This window comes from Eleutherodactylus coqui, chromosome 1 (assembly GCF_035609145.1).
Source record: "Eleutherodactylus coqui strain aEleCoq1 chromosome 1, aEleCoq1.hap1, whole genome shotgun sequence".
Classification (NCBI taxonomy): Eukaryota; Metazoa; Chordata; class Amphibia; order Anura; family Eleutherodactylidae; genus Eleutherodactylus; species Eleutherodactylus coqui.
In genome coordinates this window covers 391,497,437-391,524,121 of record NC_089837.1, presented here as the reverse complement: position 1 = coordinate 391,524,121, position 26,685 = coordinate 391,497,437, and the positions used below count along the sequence as shown (strand labels likewise).

The window sequence follows — 26,685 nt, the reverse complement described above, 5'->3', positions numbered from 1 at the left end:
AGAAAAACTGTATCGCAGATTATGTCAAAATGCAGGTCATGCTGTGCCCTAAATATATTGTGTGTTCTTGATGCCTTTTACACCTACCCTACCAGCTTTAAAATGTGATGAGGGAAAGGTACATGATTTTTTGCAGATGTGCTTCAGCCATGAGGTGGCTTAAGAAACATAAATGTGTCTAATATGCTTGGCATGTTGAGCCAAATATAGCATGCCACATGCGTCTTTTGTATATCAGGGGTCCAATATGTGCCGCAGCCTATTTTCATTGTTTTCAGATACAATGTCATTGTCATTCAGGCCCAATGTCTAGTATTTCAGCTCTTCCCACTTTAAAATGTAGTGTTCACGAGCATATAGTCAGTATGGTCCAGACGGATAAAAGTACCTTAGGCCTCGTTCAGAGGGACGTAGTTTTCACGCTGCTAGCAGCACACAGAACGCGCTTCTATAAGGAACTAATAGGTTGCTATAAAAAGGGTTGACATGAATATTTGTTAGGGGCGTGAAGCTTCGCGCACCTAACAAATATAGGACATGCGAGTGCCATACACGCATCTAAAGGACCTGACCTATCTTTGCTGCATGCTGCACAGGACTTTCCATTGACTCCTATTGGGAGCTGGATAGCATGCAGCATGCACCTGCGATCAAGTGAAGAGGTAATATATGTGTGAATAGAGTCTGCGCCTTCTACACCGTTCACGTGATTTGCGCACAAGCGAGAGGTGATTGTTTTGTGCGGCTACTTGTGTGCAAAAACTACTTTTGTCTGAACATGACTGTCAGACAAATAAGTGACCAACAGCCGTTCTGAGCGACAGTTGGGCAGAGAATGGGGGCAGATGGGATGTAGATCACTTCTAGCCGCCCACCTCCATTTGCTGTAAATAGGCAGTCACTCAGAGATTGAGCAACTCCTGTTTACACTGAGCAAGAAGCCGCTCAGTAATTGTTCTATTTCAGTGAGCTGAAACAGAACGACCAGCAATACTGATATAAGAAAGACACTACTACTAAGCAACTTCTCGCCCAGTGCCCTGTCAGAGACGTGTGTAGACAGGCCAACAGTTGCCCATAATTGCTCATTTGAGTGATTGTTCGGGTGACTATTGGCCCGTGTAAAGGTACCTTAATGTCAATGCCAAGTCTGAAAGTGAGGATTTAGCACAAAACACAGGGAAGGTCAGACTCATCTAGGTAGCAAAGGTTATCTTTGCTGCAGCTGGTCATTATAAAAGAGGAAGAGTACATGTGTTCATAGAATTCAGCAAACTGAAAGAGTTTAAGTTGTGGGTCCCCCACCTTATTATTAGTGTTCATTAATTGTAGTAATCCAAAATTATTTTATGAAACCCATCAGCAATGTATTGCAGTGCTAAGCCCTATTTGCTCGCAACGATTATTACTCTAAATTCACTCAAACAATGTCTTTTGAGCGATAATCGTCGCATGTAAATTATACCATCATTTACTTTTTTCGTCCAAACGATGATTTTTAGTTGAGTTTAAAATCCATCCTTCGCCCGGAAAGTTGATAGCAGGGATCGCAGGCTGTGATTTTCCACAGGAGCTCTGATAACATTGTATTCAGCTGCAATCCCACAGCAGAACAAAGAGGGTTGTATGCAGATAAGAGACCACCTGCTATTATCTGCATACAGCTCAGGGAGGCTCATTTACATGCAAATGAAGGTAATAAGCTACTAATGGACATTAGTGCCCATTAGTATTTTATGCAAAATGATTGCTCAAACTGTTAATCATACTATCTTTTGAACAAATTCTGAGCGATCATCTTTGCATGTAAATGGGGCTTAACTTGTATCAACAGATAAGGAAGATGGAACAATACCTCAGCAGAGCCACCTATTAGATGGCAGCATTCCTGCAAATCAATGTCAGACCCTTTAAAAAAACAAATCTTTAAGACAATGATTGGGAGTTGAAGACCAAAAGCTAGAAAACCATACATATACAGCTGTTTCAGGGTTTTTGTCCTTCATCAATAGGCAGTAGGTTTTGTCTTGGCTAGTGAGAGGCTAATGACATGCGTTGGTAAGAGTATCATCTCTCCTTAAGGAGAGAAACTAAAAGGTGTGTGAGAAGACACCTAGGAGATGACTTGTAAGTCTCCTCATTTACTTCCTAGGTGTCTCCTTAAGGAGAGATGATACCCTTCCCGACCCTTGTATCAACAGAAAATACCATGTCATGGCATTTTTCATGGTCTTTTCAATCTAAGCAGTAAAAAACAAAAGGAGAAAGATGTGTGTTTTTTTGATAAATAATGGTACTTCTTATAATGTACACTACTTTACTTGCATTATCTCCATACACAAGCAAAACTGGGGTTAAATAACTGTAATAAAATTGAAAATGCCTTAGAGATATTGGAATGTATCCCCTGGAATTTGCACATTGTGTACTGAGAACATCAGCCTAATTTATGTTCAATTTAATTTAAGAATGACCCTACACTATATTGTATCTTTATAATGCAACTGCTTTTCCTCAAACTGCATTTTAACTATTTATGTTTTACAAAGTTTATGCCAACATTTCACAGGTTCTCCTGGACCAAGAGGAGATAGAGGTGATAGTGGTTTACCTGGACAATCCTGGATGAAAGGACAGTCAGGAGACAAAGGCAATGTAGGCATTGCTGGTATAAGGGGAAGACCAGGAGATCCAGGCTTTTCTGGTCTGACTGGGATGGATGGACACCCTGGTGCTAAAGGTAAATAAATTCAGCTTCAATATAATTTTTTTATATTTTTGTCAACTTCACAAAAGGTGTTCTAGCAAAATATATTGCTTTTCTACCTGACTGTGATGTTGTTGGTCAGGTGCTTAGAAATAATTCCCAATTCCCATGTTCAATAATGCCCAGATTTGGTTCTTCATGGCATAAGGCTTTATTCACACGAGCGTATATCGGCCGCCGTTTTCACAGGTAGCCAATATACGCTACCATCTGATGCATTGGATTCTAAAGCATCAGATCAGACAGGTGATTTTCCGCTGCATAAAAGTGCCCGGCTGGCCAAAATAGCGCATTTCGGATGGGCGCTTTTATGCCGGCCAGGAAAGAAAGTCCTGGAATTATCTTTCTGGCCGAAGTACGTTGGCCGCTGCATAGACTCCTATTGGAGCCTATGACAGCTGTCGGAGAAGAGAGGTGGGAGGGACTTTAGCAGCGTGACTTGTAAACATCCTCCCCCTTCTCTCCTCCTCTCCGACCCTTGCTGGCTGTTTGCAATGGGAGGGGGCAGGACAGGGCGAGAGCTAGTTGCTTAGCTCCCACCCCATTCTGCCACCTCCGATTGCTAGCTGCCGACAAGGGGCAGAGAGGAGGTGGGAGCTTAGCACACTAACTCCAGCCCTGTCCCGCTTTCTCTCCTTGCCAAGAGCCAGCAAGGGGGCAGAAAGGGGAAAGGCAGTCTAGCAGAGCTAAACTGTCTCCCCCGCCTGATGGCAATCTGGCCTTGGCGTATATGCGCCGGACCCGGGCCATTTGAACGGGCGCACAAACGACAGGGCGGACACACGTAAAAACGCTTAAGCTCGTGTGAAAGAGCCTTAAGAGTTAACATTTTTATTATTGTGTTTAAAATAGGAGCAAAGGGCTCACCTGGTATGTCAGGATTTGAAGGAATGAAGGGAGAAAAAGGAAGACCTGCATGGAGTGGACCTAAGGGACAATTTGGCAATGTTGGTGCACCAGGACATAGAGGTATTCCAGGAGATCCAGGCACAAAAGGTCAGTTTAAAAATGATATTATAAATAGTATCACACCTTTCCTTGCAGCTTTTCATCTTCTTTGCATAAGTAATAGTTTGGTTATTTTTAATACTGTATTTATTACACTAAAGATTAATATGCTTTACATTTTATTTCAGTTGGGAATGGATATGCATGTCATGCTTAGGATGTTTCAGTTCATATTTAGTACATATATTTCCGTACTATCTGTAGAAGGCTTTGAGATTTTTGATTAGGAATACGTAATATAAAACTACTCAAAGACTACACAATGTGTTAAGTTTTTTGAAAGCTTTAAATAGCATAGCTCATGCAGAAAAATTAGTGAACTCAACCTCCTTTCTTACTTTTGCCTGTTTTTCATGATCACTTAGCCTTACACATTGTTTCTTTTCTCAGTAGAAACAGCTTCTAAGGGTACTTTTACACATGACAACTGTCAGGCACCTCTCTGCAGGTTAGGTCATCAATAGTAGATCAGCGGTGATCCGCTTCCTGTGATCCCAGCTGATCAGCTGTTCACCGAGCCAGTGTGCTAATACACTGAGCTGATTTCTGCAGGAAGCAGACAACTCTGTTCTTACTGTAGTGATCAGGCTTGGCATTGCAGGCAAAGTTTCTGCAGGGATCAGAAAGCTCTGTTCTTAATGTAGTGGTCAGGCTTGGCATTGCAGGCAAAGTTCCCATTGACTTCAGTGCCTTCAATACCAAACCAGGCCACTGCATTGAGAACAGAGCTGTCTGCTTCCTGCAGGAATCGGCTCAGTGCATGAGCACACTGTCCTCGCAAACAGCTTATCAGAGGTTACCACGGGCGGCAGACCTCAGCTGATCTACTATTGATGACCTATCCTGCAGATAGGCCAATAATAGTTTACAACTGGACAATGCCTTTAGGCACCCATCAGCCATCCCAGCTATTATTGCGTCTGTGCTTTCACATAGGAGTGATATTCGCTCACTGAATAGAGTTGGAGCCTGCCGGAGATGTCTTCCAGCTGCCCAACTCCATTAAGAGTAAACAGGCAGTTCATAAATGAATGACTGCCTGTTTATTGGGCCAACAGTCTTAAGCTCAGCTAAAAAACAAGCGACAATGGCAAGTGAGCTATTCTCACTCACTTGCACTGTCAGACCCCATGTTTACACAGAACAAAGTTGCCTGTAATTGCTAAACTATCAGCCTGTGTAAAAGTACACTAGTCTAGGTTCACACAGGCACTTTGAGTTTCCGTTGCTCAGCTTCATTCTAGGCATATGCTGGACCTAGACTCCAGTGAGGTCTGTCCAGCTTCTGGAATATCACCGAGCATTTTCTAGGACACAAGAGAAGAGTAAGTGAACATAGCACAAATGTGAACATATCCTTACGGTGCTTTCACATGTGGCAGAAAATTCTACCATGACAAAACCCATATCAAAATCCACATGCATTACATGCGGATTTTGACATAAAATTACTGTGGATTTGCTAAGAGCAATATAATCTGCATGTAAGACATGGGGATACGGCCATGGCGGAATTACTGCACTGTGTGAAAGCCCCCTTACAGAGGATCAAAAAACAGATATGTCCAGGATTTTTCAAAGCTGTTGGTAATTGAGCAGCTTATAATTGTAATTATCATCTCTCATTAACAGCTCTCAATAGAAATTTTAAGCATGCCATAAAAATATATATATCTTTAGGCAGGCATATCATATCCCCTAATCTATCTTTTTCCCATTTACTCCATTTCTACACCCTCCATTCAAACCTGATCACAGTATCCCTCACACCCCATACATCCTTTTTATGTGCACATGTGTAGTTATTGGCTGCTGACCGTCTCATGCAGCTTTATGTATACTACCCTATTTATATAAAATAGCTGGACCATTGTACGCAACAAACACTTGTACCTCATGTGCCACCCCTATGCCATAAAATAGATTATAAGCTTTTGCAAGCAGGGCCATCACTTCTATTGTTCAGTTTGGTTAATAGTTGTATACTGCATTAATCTCTGATTTTGTCTGTAAATAGACCCAATGATTTTCAAAGTGTTGCAGAATATATTATCACTATATAAAGATTATTATAAGTAGTATCCTAACTAAAACAAAGTAAACTTACCTTCTGCTTGTAAACCTTAAGGTGATCGGGGACAGATTGGCTCACCAGGGCCTAAACCTGAAATGAAGCCAGAAATGTTAATGGAGATGAAGGGGATCAAAGGAGAGCATGGTGTTCCTGGATTTAAAGGATTCACAGGGCCTAAAGGTAAGGCTAGTAAATCTATGTAATAGACATTATTATTAGGGATGAGCGAGCGTACTCGGAAAAGCACTACTCGTCCGAGTAATGTGCTTTATCCGAGTATCGCTGTACTCGGGGCTAAAGATTCAGGTGCCGGCACGGAGCGGGGAGCTGCAGGGGAGAGCGGGGAGGAACGGAGGGGAGATCTTTCTCTCCCTCTCTCCCGCCCGCTCTCCCCTGTTCCCCGCTGCGACTCACCTGTCAGCCGCAGCGGCACCCGAATCTTCAGGGACGAGCACAGCGATACTCGGATAAAGCAAATTACTCGAGCGAGTAGTGCTTTTCCGAGTACGCTCGCTCATCCCTAATTATTATATTTTTTTACATTCTTTTATAAATATAATTTACTTCAGTGCTATAATTAAATTGATTTACTAAATATTGTATGTATATTTGTATAGGAGCTAAAGGAATGCCAGGTCATCCCGGACAACTTGGGCAGCCTGGTTTACCTGGAATGCCAAACTATGACCAAGGTGATATAGGACAAAGTGGAATATCTGGGCACAGTGGATTTCCAGGAGTTCCAGGCCAAGTTGGCTCACCAGGCATTCGTGGGTTTCCAGGTTTTACTGGCTCTAGGGTACGTTCATCTCATTGGGAAGTGTTTAAAAAAATCAGGAGACGAAATAGTGATTGACTTCTCTACATTCACTTTCTATGAAATAAATTATAAAAGTGGCATCTGGGGCGGGGCATACTAGCATTATGATTGTATCCTGTTGTTAATACCGAACTGTATTAGGATTGAGTGTTCAGGACCAAAGCTGATTTGTTACATTTGTAGGCCAGTCATACAAAAATAAGAAAATCTATATATCAGGTCCTAAGCAAAAGAATCGTTAGGCTCACATCAACATTTTACAATGATGTTCCATCAAAGCTTGTTACGGCTTCAGTATATTATCAAAACTTTCACTCATTCCTTTCATACACAGGGTTCAAAGGGCATGCCTGGAATGTTTGGCTTTCCAGGTGAAAGGGGTTCTTTTGGAGATGCAGGTAAGTTCTGTCAAGATAATGTTTTTCATGAACTAACAATAAAATTAAGTATATAAATGGTTTATTGTTGCCTCATATTTCTCATTACAGGAGGAAGAGGAGACACTATTGAAATACCTGGAGAGAGAGGATACAAGGGTCTGACAGGCGACAGTGGATTACCAGGTACATAATCTTTAGAGAACTAATCAACCAAAGTACAAGAGCATTCATACGAAAATTTTACATCAATGTTGGGAAAATTGATACTCAGTAAACTTCCTTATATACTTTCTTTTATGAGTGTTTTTTGTGTAGCTAAGGCTGCTTTGACATCTGCACTAGAACCTCTTTTCAGAGGTCCGACGCAGATCCGGCACAAAATACTGGAAGAAAAAGTCCTGCATTTCGTCAGGTTTAATGCCAAACAACAGAGCGGAAACCAACCGGACCCCATTATAGTCAATGGGATCCGTTCAGTGCTGTTCGTTTCCTTCATAAGACGGATACTTTCAGCCAGGGGATTCCCCCTTCCTGTTGCTATAATGGAGCAGAAAAACTGAACCCCAATGCGATTGTGAAAGCAGCCTAAGGGAGCATTCACACAGCATTTTTTACTACACCGCAGGATTGTGAAAGGAGGATTTGTCACAGCTGCCGAAAACAGCATTGTGACAGAACCCCCAGATAGAAAGGAACGGAACCATTGACTTGCCTTAGTGAAATGGACACCCCTCTGTTGTCTATTTCATAAGGTGTCTGTTTCTGTTATATTTGGAATATAGAATAACCGAGCCCACTACACTTTTCTATACTCCAAATATAATGGAAAAAACTGAACCTTCTCCTGACGAAGCTGACTGCGCATTGATGCGTGTTTCCATTTTTGTGTTTGGCGCTTGAGTCAGAGTTAGCATTAGCCACGCTGAATGGATATTTTCATGTTTGGACTTAATATTATGGCTGTTTGACTATGGTTACTGTTGCTCTCCCTTTCTCATTTTCATGTTAGTGTTTATATATCTATTTTGGGTATATTCTTTTTGAACTGTAAATTATTAGCGGAGTTCCTAATTTAGTGACCTATATATTATAATTATGAAGTGAAGTCTCTTGTTCCCATTTTTCATCTGCCTCATTAGTAGTTGTCATATTTCTATTATTTGATGTATTAATGAATTAATAACATTTCTATATTTTTGGCCATTTATTCCTTTTTGTTATTTTGTTCACATCTGTGTCGGAGGCTCTGTATAAAATGCCCAGTGGAATAGTGCCGCATGCTACACTATTTTGTCCAGGAAATGCATGGCAGCATGAAATATACCTGACAAACCCCATTAAAGTCAATAGAGTCCATCAGTCACCATGTGTGCCTGTTCTGTACTGGATCTGGCATTTCCGTCATTTCTGTTATTTGGCTCCTGTGATGGAGCCAAATAACGGTAAAGACAGGCGCATATGTGAGCAGAGCCGAAATGTACATTTTCTGTAGACTGAATAAATAGGGAGGATGTCTTCATGCATGTCCCTTACCAATTAGCGGCACTTTGTCACTCTAGTATTTCTAATTCCAGGGTGCCCTACCATAATAGATTGGTGGTTGTAGACGCAGCTTATTAAATCAGCTAATTCAGAAATGAAGTAAACGAGTTGCAGAGATGTTAGTTAGTTAATATTCAGTTATTGCCATCATACAATCAAAAATGGTTTATGTAAAGCATGTGCGGGTTATAATGCCATATGAACAAAGTACATAACTAGATTAATCTTGAGTTTGCAGGAATCAAAGGAAGACCTGGAGACAAGGGATTCCAAGGAACTACAGGGTTTTCAGGAATTGAAGGAATGAAAGGAGAAACAGGACCAGCAGGAGAAAGGGGCAGCATAGGTATTGTCCGTGTAGATTGCAACTACATACTTCTACTATTAATTGTTGCTGTTTTTTCGAGTTAATCCATTTATCAGTAGGATCTAGATCTTTGAACTTGCTGCAATGCATAATGATTCTGTTTATTTTTTTTCCTTAGGTTTACCAGGTCTTCTAGGTTTACCTGGAGCGCAGGGTGATCCTGGATTCTCTGGTATCCCCGGTGGAAAAGGAAGCATTGGTAACTCTGGTTTAACTGGTCAACAAGGTAAAACTTAGCATAGTTCTCCGTTTTTAATATTCAAAATGGTGAGATTGTAAATGAATAGATATTTCCTTTAATAAACACCTTAGTGTTAGATTTTTCTTTATATCTGTTGCATCTGTGACATAAATGCTGCAAACCTATTTTTCAATACATTTCTTTGTATTGTTCTATCCCATGCCAAATTGCTCTTAGGATTACAGTTTATATGTGGGGGAAAGCATACAGCCTATACCCAGGTTTACTTTTCCAGACTTTATGATATGCTATGTTTCATTTAGAATAGGTAAAACTATTAGGGCAGGCTCACAAGAGTGTATTTTAATAGCGTATTACACCTGCGATGTACGTGCGCATAATACACGGTGAATGGAGTCAATGAAAGTACATCGATTTTTATTGATCTATTCTCTTGCGTATATATATTGCATATAATACACACGTAAAAAAGAATGCAGCATGTTCTATTTTACTGCGTTTTGCACGCGATAGATTCCTACTGCTCTCTATCGGGTCATAATGAAAGCTGTACATGCGCAATTACATTACATTTTACAACATGCTTGAGATCAAGGGTTGCTGCTAGAGATGAGGGAGTATACTCGCTAAGGCACATTACTTGAGCGAGTAGTGCCCTAGCCGAGTATCTCTCCGCTTGTCTCTAAAGATTCGGGGGGCTGGCGGGGGGCGGGGGGCAGCGGGGAGGAACGGAGGGGAGATCTCTCTCTCCCTCTCTCCCCCTCGCTCCCCGGCGCAACTCACCTGTCACCCACGCCGGCCCCCGAATCTTTAGAGACGAGCGGGGAGATACTCAGCTAAGGCACTACTCGCTCGAGTAATGTGCCTTAGCGAGTATACTCGCTCATCTCTAGCTGCTGCCCTTATATTGTCCTACAAAATATTTGGCTGCACCTTTAACTTCATTGATCCCTCGCTGATTTTTTCCAATACCTACATCAGCAAATGATCCCCAAACCATGATGCTCCCTCCACTATGCTTCAGAGCTGGGATGAGGTTTTGATATTGGGATGCAGTGATCTTTTTCCTCCAGATATATATAAAAAGTTACACTTTTCTCTCATTAGTCCATAGAACATTTTTCATGAACTATTGTAGAACATCCAGGTAGTCTTAGGCAAACTTGAAACAGGACGCAATTTTGGGGGGGATAGCAATGGTTTCCTTTGTGGAATACTTTCAGGAACAACATTCCCGTTCAGTGCTTTTCTAATTGAAACATGAATAGAGGCTTTTACAGCTTAAGGAGTCTTTTTTAAGTTTTCTGCTGTTTCCTTGGGTTCTCTCATAGCTCTTTCAGGATTGCCTATTGTGCTCCTGAAGTGATCCGCAGGGAAGCTCCAGATCCTCTGTGCCCTCACTGCTACCAGACAAGGACGTCAGCCAATCCAGAACTTGGGGGGCGTTACCTGTCACTCTATAGGTCTCCACCCATAATTCTGGTGGAGACATAATGCACCAGTACTGCTTTCCTGAGACACACGATTTAGCTGTCAGTCCAAGTCTCTACCTGGACCTCTCTCTCTGGCTTTCAATACCTCCCTCCCCACCCTCCTCCCGTGTGGTAGGAACTGACACTTTTATCCTACTTTCTGTTACACTCACAGGTGTTTTCCCTCATCTTAGGCACCAGAATGCCTGTCTACAGTCCCTTACAGGCCATTCTATGTACTGCACTTCTACAGGACATAATGTGTCCAAAATGTGTAGGGTGTTTTACTCACTATTAAATGATGAAATACAGCCTATTTGTTTTATCTTCATCTTTTTTTGGTACTGGAGTTTTTCATGGAATTATAGAGTAACAACACTTTTGATTCCAGCCTCATGTGTCTCTGTAACGCATCTTCCAAATATTGTTTACATTAAGACATGGTTCACTCTAACTAATCTGTTTTTAAATAGAGATGAGCGAACCTACTCGGCCACGCCCGTTTTTCACCCGAGCGCCACAATTTTCGAGTACTTCCGTACTCGGGCGAAAAGATTCGGGGGGCGGCGTGGGTGAGTGGGGGGTTGCAGCGGGGAGTGGGGGGGAGAGGGAGAGAGAGAGGGCTCCCCCCTGTTCCCCGCTGCTACCCCCCGCTCCGCCACGCCTCCCCCCGGCGCCCCCCGAATCTTTTCACCCGAGTACGGAAGTACACGAAAATCGCGGTGCTCGATCGAGTAATTACTCGAAACAAGTAGGTTCGCTCATCTCTATTTTTAAATGAATAGATTCATCAGTAACCTGGCTTTGTGTGTATTTCTTTAATTTCTTTTTATCAGTACCTATGAAACCCGTACTTTCAATCTGATGTCTTTAACTGAAACACCTTTTCGTACTTGTGGATTATCTGCTACAAATGTTTTGCCAATACATATGCGTTAAAAAAAAACACAATTTATTTCTTAAACACTTTTTATTTCTCCAAAACAAATATTTATAATATTATTCAGGTGGTAGAAACATGGCAATAGCCTGGAAGATATCGTCAAATGGGTAGACTCCAAAAAGTGGTGGCAGATAACCCACCTTTTGCTATTCAAATCTTAGAGAAGTAATTAACGCAGAGGTTCACATCATTTTTCTCCCTGCACTATGAGTATTACTCAATGTGCTCAATAAAAAACATGAATGATATAACTACTTGTGTGTTATTAGTTTAGTTAGATTGTGCATGTCTATAATTGTAACTTGGATAACAATAAGACCACAGTTTATTAGAAATGCATGCAGAAATCTAGGTAATTTCAAAGGGTTCACTTACATTTTTTCTTGCAATTGCATGAGTGGTGGTAATTGTTATAAATATGAAGCACCTACATATAAAACATCACAATATGATAAAAGTATCTTGTTTGTTTTTTATTTACTGTGTTTCATGAACAATTCCCCATTTCATTCTGTTTCAGGCTTTCCTGGATACAGAGGACTCTCTGGACTTGACGGTCTGACAGGGACTAAGGGACAGCAAGGCACACCAGGTATGCTTAACATCAACTCTTTAATACAGTAATCGAGTTTTGAACTAGATGTCAATGTTTGTATATATATTTTTATAGGCTCAGATTCATTTGGACAACAGGGCTTGAAAGGCCCCATAGGCGAAAAAGGTGTCCAGGGTGACCACAGTAATGTTGTTGGGTTATCTGGGAGTACAGGTTTAAAAGGAGCCAAAGGAGAATCAGGTCAGTGCCATGTTTACTGGAAACAGTATGTTCCATCTTAGTATTAAAAACTGTTAAAAGAATAGCATTGAGTAAGAACAATCCTCTTGTGAATAGCATTTTTCAAAAAAGCCAGCTGAAAATTTAAACTTAAGGCATATATAGGACATGTAGATATTACCTGAGGATTGTTCCCAGATACTCAGTAAAATATGGTTAATGCGATACCCACAGGTCAAGCATTAAAAATTATGCCAAATGTTTCACCAGAACCACCCAATGAATTTCATGTTTCTAAATGAGTGAATAAAAGCATGCAAACAGCTGGTTAGCGGAGGGAGGCATTGAACCAGTGAATGTGTAACACATTTGTAAAATTACTTAGTTGTGGCTTGACATACCCATGGTTGAGTACTCCAGGAGATCTAGTAGTCTTGGACCTCAAGGATGCTGAACAAAAAGTTTGGAAGGATACTGTAGAAAGGAACTAGTGTATAGTCCAGCATTATATGTAAAGGAGGAAACCAGTCCACTACTATTGTTATTTTGCCACAGTTTGTCTTGTGTGTTGCTACCGTATTAAACTATTTGCACATACAGATATGCCATTAGGAAATTATTCACTGGACTTTGTACTTATTAGGTATGCCTGGTGTTACGGGTTTACGTGGATTAGATGGTACTCAAGGTGTTCCTGGCCTTTCTAACTACTCAGGGATTCCAGGAGATGTTGGATCTGCAGGTCCTCCAGGGCAGCCAGGTATTTTTGTCTTTACTAACAGATATCCTAGGATTTCATTACACATTTCTTTTTTGTCATTATTCCATTCATAAATGCACGCAACCATAAGTTTATATTCACATTTGAGCTGTGTTTTATTTGCTTTTAGGCTACCCAGGTCCCCAAGGAAGACCAGGTGTGCCCTTACGACCTGGTGCTAAAGGAGACCCAGGACCACATGGGTCACAAGGAGAAGATGGTAATAAAGGGATTTCAGGTGACAGAGGACCAAAAGGATTTATTGGTATTCCTGGTTATGTGGGAGCTAAAGGTAATGTGTATGATATTGCCATTGCAGCTTCATTGTGCTTCTTTATATATTTGTTAATATAACACTAGCTTTTAATATTAATAGGTGAAATGGGTGATCAAGGTAATGGAGGTCCACTTGGATTATCTGGATTCCCAGGAGACCGAGGTCCTAAAGGACCCAAGGGTGACCGAGGACCACAGGGTGAGTAACAAAATTGTAGCTATCAAGTAATGTTAATCAAGACGTATGATCAACTGTATTGTCTGTCTGGAAAATAATGGATGATTTATTATGACGGCAGGGATTTCCTTCATTTTATAACAATCTTTTACAGGTGTGCAGGGTGTACTTGGATCGCCAGGGTCAGCTGCTGAACCATTGCGAATGGAAGCGGAGTCAGGTGTTATTGGTATAACAGGAATTATAGGTCCTGAAGGCGTCAGGGGAGATATGGGACCCCAAGGTGCTTTTGGTGAAAAAGGTGCGAACATTTTCAGCAGACACAATATATAAAGGTTGTGATTTATAATATATGACTTTCGTGTGCGACCTTTGGTCTAAGTACTGATCTATTATGAGACAAATTCATCAAAAAGTCGCACAGGTATGTTATGTTAGACACAAATACCTTTTTTTCTCTGTGGTGTGAAAGTTGGTGCTGGAATTACACCTCCTTAGCATTGGAGTACCTTTAAGAAAAAATAAAAAGCTGAAAAAGTGAAGAAAAAAAACCCTTTTCCTAGATTTATAATACAAAAGCCAAAATAAATAAAAACTATAAACATGTTTGGTATCACTGTGTCTGATCTATCATAGTAATGCAATATTTATCCTGCACGGTGAACATCGTCTAAAAAAAATACACACCGCAAGAATTGCGCTTTTTTTGGTCACCATGACGCCAAGACAAAATCAAATAAAAAACTATCAAATAGTTGTATGTACAACAAAATGATACCAATACAAAACTATAGGTCATCCCACAAAAAAACAAGTCCTCAGACGACTATGCTGATGGAAAAATTAAAAAGTTATGGCAGCAGAAAATAATTTTATTTTTTCCAAAGATATTTTACTTTTTAGAAGTAGTAAGGCAAAAGCTTTATAAAGTTGGTATAGTCATAAGCATGCTGACCCACAGAATAAAGTTATCGTGTAAGATTTGTTGCAATGTGTACACCATAGAAACAAGACCGCACTCCAATTTTTTTTAAGTTTTTCAGTACATTATATGGTAAATTAATTAGTTCCATTGAAAGATACAACACGGCCCACATAAAACAAACCCTCAGACATCTACGTAGATGGATAAATGAAAGAATTATGATGTTCCAAAGTGGAGAAATCAAAAATTGAAGAAGAAAAAATAGCCGCGTCCTTAAAGGGCTAACTACCAACCTAATAGATCATTAAAACTGGTCTGCCCTTGAAGACAAATATATATTACCTACAGAAATTCTCAGTACCACGCCAATATATAAATCAAATATCATCATTATTATTTATCACATAAAACACAGTATATAATAAAAAATAGACAAATTTCTGTAAGATTATATACTACTGCACAATGGAGGAGAGATATATCAAATGTAGCAAATACAATTTATGGAGCAGCTCATATAAGGCTAATTAGATATGAACACTTGAGCCAAGGAGTACATGAAAGTGCAACTTCAATTACAAAAAACATGTAAATTCTTTCCTCAGAAATCTCTCAATTATATAGTCTCAAAATGCACAAAACAATGATAGGAATAGCTGAAGGAAACATGAATAAAGTGCAATATCACAATCAAATTTACTCCAAATTATGTCACATTATACACTTGTGCAGTAGATCCCCAACACACATTTTGTTCCCTTCCCCCGGGGATTTGTGTTTTATTTATTCCATCCTTATAAACCCCTGCCTAACCAATCATAGACTGACCCCAATTATTTTCAGTAGTCTACTACCAATACTTCCTAAACAACACACATAAGGAGAGGGACTGAGATCAAACAAGTCAAATGAAGTCAGTCCCTCCCAGACGCATCATCAGTGTGGCAACAGGAATTTTTGTATAGTATTAGTAAATATGACCCACAATGTTTTCTACTACATAAAGTGACTAATTACCCTTATATACAACTTACACACAGATATTACACTTTAAGTGCAATTTATCATATTTACAAAATTACAAAAAGAGTACATACACCTTGTTTCAAGTGTTGGAAAGTAATTGGTTTAAGAACAACTCTATTCATTCTATTTGCATATATTTCCTCTGCAGTATATAATGTTACATGAATTGGTTAACTTTTAATTATATACTGTGTTTTATGTGGTGAAACGAAGATGGAATTTGATTTAGACCTTAGTGTGGTACTGGTAATTTCTGTAAGTAATGCAATATATACAGTACCAGTTTGGATACACCTTTTCATTCCAAGCTTTTTTTTTACATTGTAGATTCATATTGAAGACATGAAAACCATGACGAAGCAACATATGGAATTTAGTAGTAAATAAAAAAGTGTGAAACAAACCAGAATATGTTTTAGATTTTTCAAAGTAGCCCTTTTTTGCTTTGATGACAGCTTTGCATACAATGGCGTTTTCTCAATCAGCTCCATGAGCTAGTCAACTGAAATGGTTTTCGAGCAGTCTTGAGGAGTTCCCAGAGGTGCTGAGTACATCTTGGCTACTTTTCCTTCATTCTGTGGTCCAGCTCACCCCAAATAATCTCATTTGGGTGGTTGTGGAGGATATTTCATCTGATTTATCACTCTCCTTCTTGGTCGTGAATAACAAAACACCCCAACACCATCACACTTCCCCCTCCATTCTTCACGATGCGAACCACCCATGTAGAAACCATCCGCTCACCTTTTCTGCACCACACAAAAACATGGCGGTTGGAACCATATATCTCAAATTTTGACTCATCAGACCAAAGTACAGATTTCCACTGATCCAATATCCATTCACTGTGTTCCATGGCCCAAGCAAGTTTCTTCTTTTTGTTGATGTTCTTCAGTAGTGGATTATTTTCAGCAATCTGACCATAAACGCCCAATTCTCGCAGTCTCCTCTGAACAGTTAATGTTGAGATATGTCTGGCATTTAATCTCTGTGAAGCATGTATGTGGGCTCTAATCTGAAGTGCTGTCAATTTGCAGTTTCTGTGGCTTGTAAATCTAACAAACTAATCCTCTGCAGCAGAGGTAACTTTTGGCCATCCTTTTCGGGGACAGTCCTCACGAAAGCCACTTTCATCGTTGTGTTTGATGGTTTTCATGAGTTCACGCTGAAGATACCTTCAAAGTTCTTGACATTTTTTGGATTGACTAACCTTTATATTTTTAAGTAATGATGGACTGACATTTCCCTTTACTTAGTTGAGTGGTTCTTGCCACAATGTGAATTATACCAGTAGTTGAATAGGGCTAAATACTGTAAGCCAGGGACGGTGTACCAATCCAACCTCTGCCCAACACAACTAATGGTCTCAAACACATTAAGAAGGTAAGAAATTCTACAAATAACTATCGACAAGTGATACCTATTAATTAAAAAAACATTCCAGGTGACTATCTCATGAAGCTGATTGATTGTCAAGAGTGTGCAAAGCTGTTATCAAAGCAAAAGGAGGCTACTTTGAAGAATCTAAAATATAAAACATTCCGGTTTAACACTTTTTTTGTTTACTACTTAATTCCATATGTGCTCATCGTCTTCGTGTCTTCGATATGAATCTACAATTTAGAAAATGAAGGGGCCACTGTGGCGAAAACGCATTTTTCTATATCTGCCCCCTCACCTGATTGCCTGTAACACTCTGTTGGTCTCCTCTGTGTATTCCAGTCACTTCCATATGCAGTGCAGCCTCCCGTCTGATGCTGATCAGGAACCATCTTGGGAGTTATCTTTTACTCTGTTTCAAATCAGTCCGATAATACAAGAGCACACTATTAGCTAAAGTTATACCATTCTGCTTGCTGAGGAGATGGTTTAACTATCATTGCCTTCTATATTCACCTAAATAAGCAACAGACCATAAGTATACAGTCAGGAGGATGAGCTGTGATCTCCTCTACTACAACTGTGTGATAGCAGCTGTGTGATCATCATCAGTAACTATGATACGAGTACCTGTATCCCCCTGTAGGAAGTTTACATAATGCATCCATGTAACAGCAACACATAAACTGAGGATCTGAATAGAAAATGAATCCATAAGTCCAAACTGAGTTGAGCTGTTTAGAATTGAAATCACATGAGGAAAACTATCTCAGGAGTTTCAAATAGAAAGGAATAAGTAATCAAAGTAAAATAAGCTCACTTTTATATACTGTGAAATATCTGCATAATGGATGAATTTAAAAAATCACCAGAGTGGCCTTTTAAAAAAAGAAAGCATGGAATGTAAAGGTGTGTCCAAACTTTTGACTGGTACTGCATTTGTGACATAGTCCATAACTGTGGTGTGAATGCAGCCTAACTGATCAAAAATTAAATCAGGTTCCTGGTAAAAAAGATGAAGTGTCAGAAAGGAGTGTGCGCTTTTACTCTGATTACCGCGATGTTTTGAATACTGGAAAATTTTGAGTTTGTAGAATAATTACCAAAATCTAATATAGAAATATAATTGTTTTCTAGGTGTACAAGGTCCACAAGGTAAACAAGGTGTTCCGGGTGTAGCTGGAAGACATGCAGCACCTGGCATCCAGGGAGACCAGGGGCTTATAGGACAGAGGGGTCCCTTAGGATTTAAAGGTAAGCACGTCTACTAACTAATGTAGCTGACTGAATTATACTAAAACTCAAATGAAAATTCACAGTCTGTACAGATGTGATTTTCTAAAAAGACTGTATCAGGAAGTACACAAGGGAATGACATATGAGCTAGAATCCTTACAATACATTTGGTCTTACTAACCAGGAAATGATGTCAGCTGCTTTAGTTGAGCCCAGATATTACACACTTATTCTAATTATATTGGATGCTAAAATATTTCTGATAAGCTCTACATACTAGAGCTCCTACACAGCTGCTGGACATCCATGGTATCTGAAACATGCCGGCAACGGAGCAGTCCGGTCAAAAAGGCGAGCCGTGCTTGACTCCCTGCCAGGGGTCATGCAGTGATAGCTTATCTCCCTGCGTATCATGACACCGTCAGGCAGGGCCTGGAGCGACCTACCTCTTTGACTTAAGTGCTCCCTTAGGGCTCCTGTCCACGGGCGAATTTTCAATGCATTCACTGTGCCGATAATCTGGCCACAGGGAACACAGTGAACGCTTTCCATAGCATTGTCCACGAGCGGAGAATCATAGCGATTTTCCACTTGCGGCTGGCAACTCGCAGCATGCTGCGAATTGCCGCAATTCTCCACGGTAAGCCTATCTGTCAGATAAGCTCACCATGGAGATCCGTTAGCTGGCTCTTGCTGCCCGGTGGCGGCTCGTGCGGCGGATCTCTGCTGCAGGATATCACAACGCCCGTGGACAGGGGGCCTTACCGAGTCAAACAGGCAAACTTCAAAAGTGTTTATTCTGAAATGCTGCAGCATTTGAAAATAACACTTACATGAGGGCACTGTGCATATCTGTGCCAGGTTCCCTTTAACAGGGAAAAACCGTAACACAATAAGGATGGCTGCAGTATTACATTACAATAATTACTGAGGATAATGCGCTTTTACCTACTTTGTATTTCTTGAACATCCAGTAATATATTGCGCTCAACACATTTTGTGTAACCTGCAGACTACAAAGTAACAGGATGGATTAAAATATCACCTTTATTGATTCATCTGGAAAAATGACCATACATTCAATGTTTAGGTCTCTTGAGGTCTTTTTCAGGCTAATGAAGGTCCAAACATGTTGTTTATCCAGATGAAGTAGTAAAAATGGCACTTTATAACAGTCGGTAAGCTCTAGGTTGTGAAGTTGGACTACAGAACTTACAATGGGGCTCCATGGTTGTGCCGGCAGTATTTCTTTGGACTCTATTTTGTAATGTCAGCAATGCACATTTTTAGGACTAGATTGGTAGAAACATACATTTTTTTTTCTTTTTGACAGGAAACCCTGGTGTACCAGGTACTGTTGGATTGCCAGGTATGCCAGGAAGAAGTGTGAACATTGGCTACCTCCTAGTGAAGCACAGCCAGACCGACCAAGAGCCTATGTGTCCTGTTGGTATGGCTAAATTGTGGAGTGGATACAGTCTCTTGTATTTTGAAGGACAGGAGAAAGCACACAATCAAGACTTAGGTAACTTAATTTTTAATTACATTTTTCAAAGTTGAAAAAAACGTGTAACAGACAGAAGTACAAAACCTACATCTCCCACAATGTCCCACTGCCAGTTACTGAGAAGCCTGTGTTTACGACTATACAAACCATCAAGAGATATTATGTTGGAGCCGCAAAACAGGGTGCCCAAATACCTTAATGTATAAAGTTAAAAGAATTCCATCTTTATTAAAGCCACGCCAGGGCTTGATGCCAACGTTTCGGCTGTCGCCGCAGCCTTTTGTCAAGTCTCTTGCTGGACTTTATAGGAGTCACGGATCCAGACTCTTTTCGTTAGCTCGCAACACACACCAAAGGGAGCCTCCCTTATATGATAAGGTGCGCACAAGTGCTGTTGCGTTTGCATTATTTGGTTCTACTATACAAACCATGTGGTCACTACAGAAAGTGAAGGCACTGCTCGGCTAGTAAAATAACGTAGCATACAGGCCGTAATCAATGGAGAATCGCCAGAATATTATTTTAACCCCTTAATGCTATAGTGTGTACATATACGGGCTGGAGGTTCGGGTTATGTATAGAGGGGGGTCGATACCGCTTCATACAATGCGGGTGCCAGCTGTTTCTTATAGCCTTAATAAAATATTAAATATAGAGCCTGTAGAGGGGAACGCACTGATATATGGTGGATACAAGTCATGTACCGCTCATTCTGAAAAGTCACCTAAAATGACACTCCGTAAGCTTCTTTATTTATAAAGTTTCTTTTTCAACTATCTTGCTGTCCACTTGTAAATCTATATACGAGGTGTGTTCAAGTTCTAAGGTCTCCAATTTTTTTTCTAAAAAGCTACCTACCTCAGAAAGCTCAAAGTATTATCACTTCTGAAAGTAATCTTCCCCTTGACTTACACATTTTTGACAATTTTGACACCATAATTGCATGCCTGATGTGAGCTCTTCTTCAGGAGCCTATTTTGCCCACTGAAAAATTTCTAAGGCAAGGGTGGCACAACTGGAAAATATGCGACCACTTAGAGCGTCCTTCATCCACGTCTCATCCACTGTGACAGTTGATGGAATGAAGGCACTATTCATGCCATCATCAGATGTCAAGTTCGCTTGACACATTGCCACACACACAGTGTTATGATTATTGGTCAACATTCTTGGAACCCACCTGCAGGAAGCTTTCCACATCTTCAGGTGTTCATACAGGATATTATGGAAATGTCTACTTTGCAGGCAACCTCTTCCACATTCAGCAGTCCTCCATAACCACATACACTACTCATGCAATCATGTTGTCCGACCAGCTGGTGCGTAGGAAACCCTCCTTTGGTTCTTTCTCACACAACGTTCGGCCTTCTTTGAACTGTCACACCCATGAACACACCTTTATCGCGTTCATGACACCTTTATTGTATGTTTCACTCAACTGAAGATGAATGTCAATGGGTGTTTTTCCATACGAATGGAGAAAATGGATGATTACTCGCTGTTCTTGGAACATGAATGTCACCTTTTTAAGTATTGAAAACTCCAGCTGCTGTCACGTTAGTTCTACACAGTGGACGATGCTACTTTTCTCACTCATCCCTGAAGAATGCCCGCACCTTCTAAAATGTATCCTATGTTTCTATCTGCTCCTATTTCCAAGAAAAAATTTGAATACCTAAGAAATAACTCTTACAAATCATTGTGTGGATTGTCTAACTGCAGTCTGACATGACTATGTGTAGACATCATCACCAGCATGGATAATTGTCATAAAGATAATGGATATATTAAAGCCTGCAATCCTATTTTATAATGATATTTGCTGTGTTCCTGTAGGTTTGGCTGGGTCTTGTCTGCAGCGCTTCAGTACAATGCCTTTCCTATACTGCAACCCTGGTGATTTGTGCTATTATGCCAGTCGCAATGATAAATCTTACTGGCTATCAACAACAGCCCCAATACCTATGATGCCTGTAGTTGAAGAAGAAATTAAACCCTATATAAGTCGTTGTACTGTATGTGAGGCTCCTGCAGTTGCAGTTGCCGTCCATAGCCAAGATGCTTCCATCCCATTCTGTCCTGATGGTTGGAGAAGCTTGTGGATTGGATACTCCTACCTAATGGTTTGTATTTTCTAATTGGTATAATTTTATTGTGTTAGCTATGTGTTATCTTGCTAATCTACAGTTGTATCCAACTCTAACTTTGCTATCTCTGTCTCAGCACACGGCCGCCGGTGAGGAGGGAGGTGGACAGTCTCTGTCTTCTCCTGGCAGCTGCTTGGAAGACTTCAGAGCAACTCCATTCATTGAATGCAATGGAGGTCGTGGAACTTGCCACTATTTTGCTAACAAATATAGCTTCTGGCTTACAACTGTTGACAAGACATTCCAGAGTTCTCCATCTGCAGATACACTGAAAGCTGGCCTGATTCGAACTCATATCAGCCGCTGCCAAGTTTGCATGAAGAATCTATAAAGTTAATTCTGTGTCTATTATCTTTTTATAAGGCAAAAGTTAACAAATGTATTATTGGTGCTCAATTTTAACTTATTACCTCACTAGTTGGTTTCACATTTGTTACAAACAAATATTATTATTCACCCATTCCTTTGGAATCAATGTCATTCCACTCAGAATTCCATTTATACATGCTGTAGTACTTTATCTACAAGGTATTTGGATTGTTTTTTATAGACAAAATAAAATAAAACAAGTGATTGGTGAATGAACTGACTGCTGCACTTACCGTTTTCTTTCTTGTGCCTTCCCTATTGTTTTTTTTTGCATTGTCTAGGACCAGTGTGGATTATATTGCTGAATTGTAATGATTACCGGTAAAAGATAAGGGCCACACCCTTTAATAATTTCGTGTACAGAATCGTGGATATGACACTTTCTTCTGTAAATGGAAAGCATTTCCTACATGTTAATAGGCATCATGCCTGCCTCTGTCAGCACCTTTATTCTGGTGCCTATTATTACATTGCTGATTGTAAAATGGAGAAATTCTAATTATAACATTGCCTGAAAAAAGGCAAATTATGCAGTTCCATGATATAAGACTTATAGTGGCTCAACCCCAAACCAGCAGAACACTTTTGGTTAGCTTCACACAGCCGCAGAAAGGCCACAGCTCTCTGGCTCTCCGGCGGTCCTCTGAACTGACGTCAGATCACTATAGAGTACTGTGGTAATTTATGTTTAATTTAGTAGAACCAAAGGTGACCCAGATGAATGGCCAATGTCAAAAAGCTAAAATGTGACCACATTATAGTCATATCCAAGTATCCTTTAGTTGTCAGCTAGCACCCGGAGCATGTGTCACACTACGACAAGGGCTAAAAGTATTTCTGCTTTCAGAATGAAGAATCGTAGACCACACAGCATCACATCATACTGGTTGCTTATATCGGTTTTTTTATACCCATTCTTTACCACTATACAAAGATTGCCACCATGTACTTCCACAGTCTTTGCAACGCTGTATCGATAAACCTTTATGTTTTATATATCATTTGTTTCTTAAGTAAACTTGTATCATTCAGACATTATTATTTGCACTTATGGTCCCTGATGCACTTGCTAGAATGGCAATAGGATTAAGCAAATACAAATGTTATACTGTACATAAAATCTAGTAAAAACAGTGTAAATAAAATGAATGTAACATTATGTGGTATTGCCTTCATCTTTAGGCCTTAATATAGTATGTAGTAAATGAACGCCATGTCTGTCCTATTTTCGGTATCAGCAGACAAGTTTATGTGCCGCGGGTTACAAAGTGCTGAATGTTATACACTAGATGGTGCAACAACTACTTGTGAACAGGCCTAACAATCACTGTTTGTACGTACAGTATATAGTTTACATTTAATACTCAGCAGCTTGTTAGCAGTAAGTCGCCATGATTATTTTGCTGTTATATTGTGTAACAATGTTTAACCATATGTATTGGCACAGCAACACCAGACATTTAAATGTGATTCCTCTGACCCTATTGCTGTTCCAAAAAAGTTTTTACAAGAAGAAAATGTAGTGTCATGTATTAATAGGAGCACCATTGTTTAAAGGGATTGATCACTAGTACAAAAAGTCAAGGCAAAAATAACATCATATAATCACCTCTCTTCAGCCCCCAGGGAGGTAGCCGAGTGGCTCCCACTGTCCCGGCTTCTGGAGTGTACTGCCGGCAGAAGTCAGGTGACCAAAATGGCCAATCAGAGGCCACAGTGTCACTATCCCAAAGTTCTCACGTTGTGGCACCCAGGATGTGAGGACTGATGCCAGGAGTTTGGACGGTCACTAAATGGTTGCGGCAGTCACCTGACTTCTGCCACCTGTACAATCTGGAAGGCAGCTGGGGCAATGGGAGAGGCTCAGCAGCGTCCGTGGGGCTGAAGAGAGGGGAGTGTACTGTGTTTTTTTATTTTACGCCTGGCCCGACTGCTAACAGAGCTTTGTGCTAGTGATAAAACCCCTTTAAGAAGCATTTCAACCAATTTTCTTGCAATTTAACAGTGTTCACTGGCAGTTATTAAAGTATTATATATTAGTACAAAAATATGTGCATTGCTAGCAAATATTTCTGCAGCGGCCTTATTTCCAGGTCAACACATTATATAATCTGTTGATTTACGGTATTCACCAAGAACTCTATATTCATAAAAGGATTTTAAATCCAGAGCATAAAGATCATATAGATAACCCCAATCGTGTCACATTAGCATAATACCATTTGGGAGTTGTTAAGGGTTAAGAAAATCCCTTTTAATATGTCCCATAAAGGCACATTGAGCTAACGCAGACTCCGCTTTACCCAGCGTGTCCCTCTGTCTAGAGGACTGCAGGCACAACGACTAACTACATGACATTTGGAGTTCTAAATTGAGCTCATCTACTTCTGGGTGACTATTGAATTTCAAACATTAATTGCAAATCAGAGAAAGATGTAACCAATCACACGGACTATAGGGTTCATATGCACAAAATATTCAGAACACTAAAATAGGACCCTTCAGCTCTTTTCATTTGTCTGTTTTTAAAGGGAAACTGTCAGCTTGAACATGGTGTCCAAACTGCAGGCCTGATGTTATAGAGCAGGAGGAGCTGAGCAGATTGTATATAGTTTATGGGGAACTATTCAGAATAACTTGTACTTTATTCATTTATATCCATGCTTATTCTGAGCTTAAAGGTCCAGTGGGCGGAGCTATCAGTGATGGAGATCTCTTTCTGTATGCACAGTCATACATAGATAATGGTCATTCACTTAAGGGACCGCCCACTGGAGCTATACAATCCTAATGAGCAGATATTTGCAGTAAATGAATGCGGTACAAATTATACTGAATCTTTCCTCATAAACTATATATAATCTGCTCAGCTCCTCCTGCTCTATAGCATCATGTCTGCAGTTTGGACAACGTGTTCCAGCTGACAGATTTAATTCCTCACAAAAACCAATGCTGGAGCACACGTAATTAGAACTTTGCATTATACGGTTTCTCTGATATTCATATTGGAAATGTATGATTACATCAGCAAATATTTTACCCCATCTGGACGAGTGTCACCATATCATGATGCTGTCCAATCAGGGCTGATAATGCCAGGCCTCATCCACACTTACATAATATGATCAGTATTGTTTATCCGTTTTCCATTATACTTTATACCACGTTCCGCTCTCGGTTTTGGCTTACAAATCCTGATGTAAAATACTGAAATACACAAGTGTGAGGTCAGACTGTAGTAAACACCCAGCCGACAAGGGGAATTGTAATGTCAAGTTGGAGATGTAGCCATATAGATTTCCAAAAGAAATAACAGAGGGATGTCAGAACTGTCAGTCTATGGAGAATATTTACCTAGACATAGCAGAACAGCCAACAGTTTCTTTTTTAGGACTACATGCCAATAGTTCAGCTTCTAGTGGTGTAATCATGATTATTACTAGCTTTCGTTGTGTTCAGATTTTGATTTGGGGGATTCCCAAGTCAATGCTGTTGTAATTATCCTGAATAAAAGTATATTTTATAATTCTTGATGTGTCTATTGTATGTTGTAGCCTTCATACCCGGTCGAACACAATACAGTACTGAATATCAGAGAATTAATATCTTGATGAGATACACTATTGAATAGATATATATCCCCAGTTCATAGGTAGTAAAGTGCAAAGTCTTCTCATTTCATGCAAACAAAAATAATAGAGATGACAAGAGATTGAAGAAGAATGCTAAATATGTAAATGTGGGCCAGTTATAGAATTCTGGTCCCAATGCGTTTCCTCAGCACCGCTCGTTCATCAGGGGACAGATCATGTAGGCAATAAAAGCACTTAAGTATTCTATTTGCATGCCAATAAAAAAGTTAGGGAGTTGAAAAGTAACCTACACAGTTCAGAATGACACAGCACTTCAACTGATACATAGCCTAGACATGCGGCTAATTACACCGCACTGCTAGAGATCACAGGGTAAACAGATCTATGATCTGTCCATGTAGCAGCAGGCTCATTTCTTCATGAAATCTGATGGGCAACGTGTGGCCACAACCCAAATGGCTACTCAACACCCACTTATACAGAAAGTTGTATTAGCTGCTGTAATTGATCGCAATTCTGGCACATACTATAGTGAATCTCTGGTGAAAGATGACGATGGATCACATTTTCTTACAATAAGGGCTCCTTCACATGGCCATAGGCATTTTTATGTGCATTCACCATCAGAACATGTGAACGGGCACACAAATCTAATGTTTGTGTGCCCATTCAGACGGCCCAGGTCTGGCGCGTGTACGTCGAGGCCGCAATACCTTGCCAGCTCACCTCCTCCCCTCCGGTTGTTTACAATGTGAGGGGACGGAGCTAAAGCTCTCACCCCCTCCCCTTGTCCGCAATAAGCAATGGGAGGGGGCGAAGCCTAGCTCCACCTCCTGCCTTCTCCAGGCCACTCTCATTGGCTCCCATAGGAGTCTATGCAGCGTCCGACATATTCCAGGCAGAAAGATAGTTTTAGGACTAGCTTTGCTGCCCGGTGT

General features: G+C 40.3%; 1 protein-coding gene across 1 annotated transcript in view; it reads left to right on the top strand.

Annotated features, from left to right (window-relative positions):
- COL4A2 (collagen type IV alpha 2 chain) overlaps positions 1-25,685 on the top strand; it is a 189,040-nt gene extending 163,355 nt beyond the window's left edge. The window contains exons 32-49 of the mRNA XM_066579857.1: positions 2,570-2,740; positions 3,620-3,763; positions 5,904-6,029; positions 6,467-6,648; positions 7,004-7,067; positions 7,158-7,232; positions 8,830-8,937; positions 9,077-9,184; positions 12,096-12,167; positions 12,246-12,371; positions 12,994-13,110; positions 13,241-13,402; positions 13,487-13,585; positions 13,719-13,865; positions 18,033-18,149; positions 19,465-19,656; positions 21,475-21,761; positions 21,862-25,685. Coding sequence (XP_066435954.1) covers positions 2,570-2,740; positions 3,620-3,763; positions 5,904-6,029; positions 6,467-6,648; positions 7,004-7,067; positions 7,158-7,232; positions 8,830-8,937; positions 9,077-9,184; positions 12,096-12,167; positions 12,246-12,371; positions 12,994-13,110; positions 13,241-13,402; positions 13,487-13,585; positions 13,719-13,865; positions 18,033-18,149; positions 19,465-19,656; positions 21,475-21,761; positions 21,862-22,116 — 2,552 coding nt within the window. The 3' untranslated portion in view covers positions 22,117-25,685. The remainder of the gene's footprint in view (positions 1-2,569; positions 2,741-3,619; positions 3,764-5,903; positions 6,030-6,466; positions 6,649-7,003; positions 7,068-7,157; positions 7,233-8,829; positions 8,938-9,076; positions 9,185-12,095; positions 12,168-12,245; positions 12,372-12,993; positions 13,111-13,240; positions 13,403-13,486; positions 13,586-13,718; positions 13,866-18,032; positions 18,150-19,464; positions 19,657-21,474; positions 21,762-21,861) is intronic.
- The last annotated feature ends 1,000 nt before the right edge of the window (positions 25,686-26,685 follow it).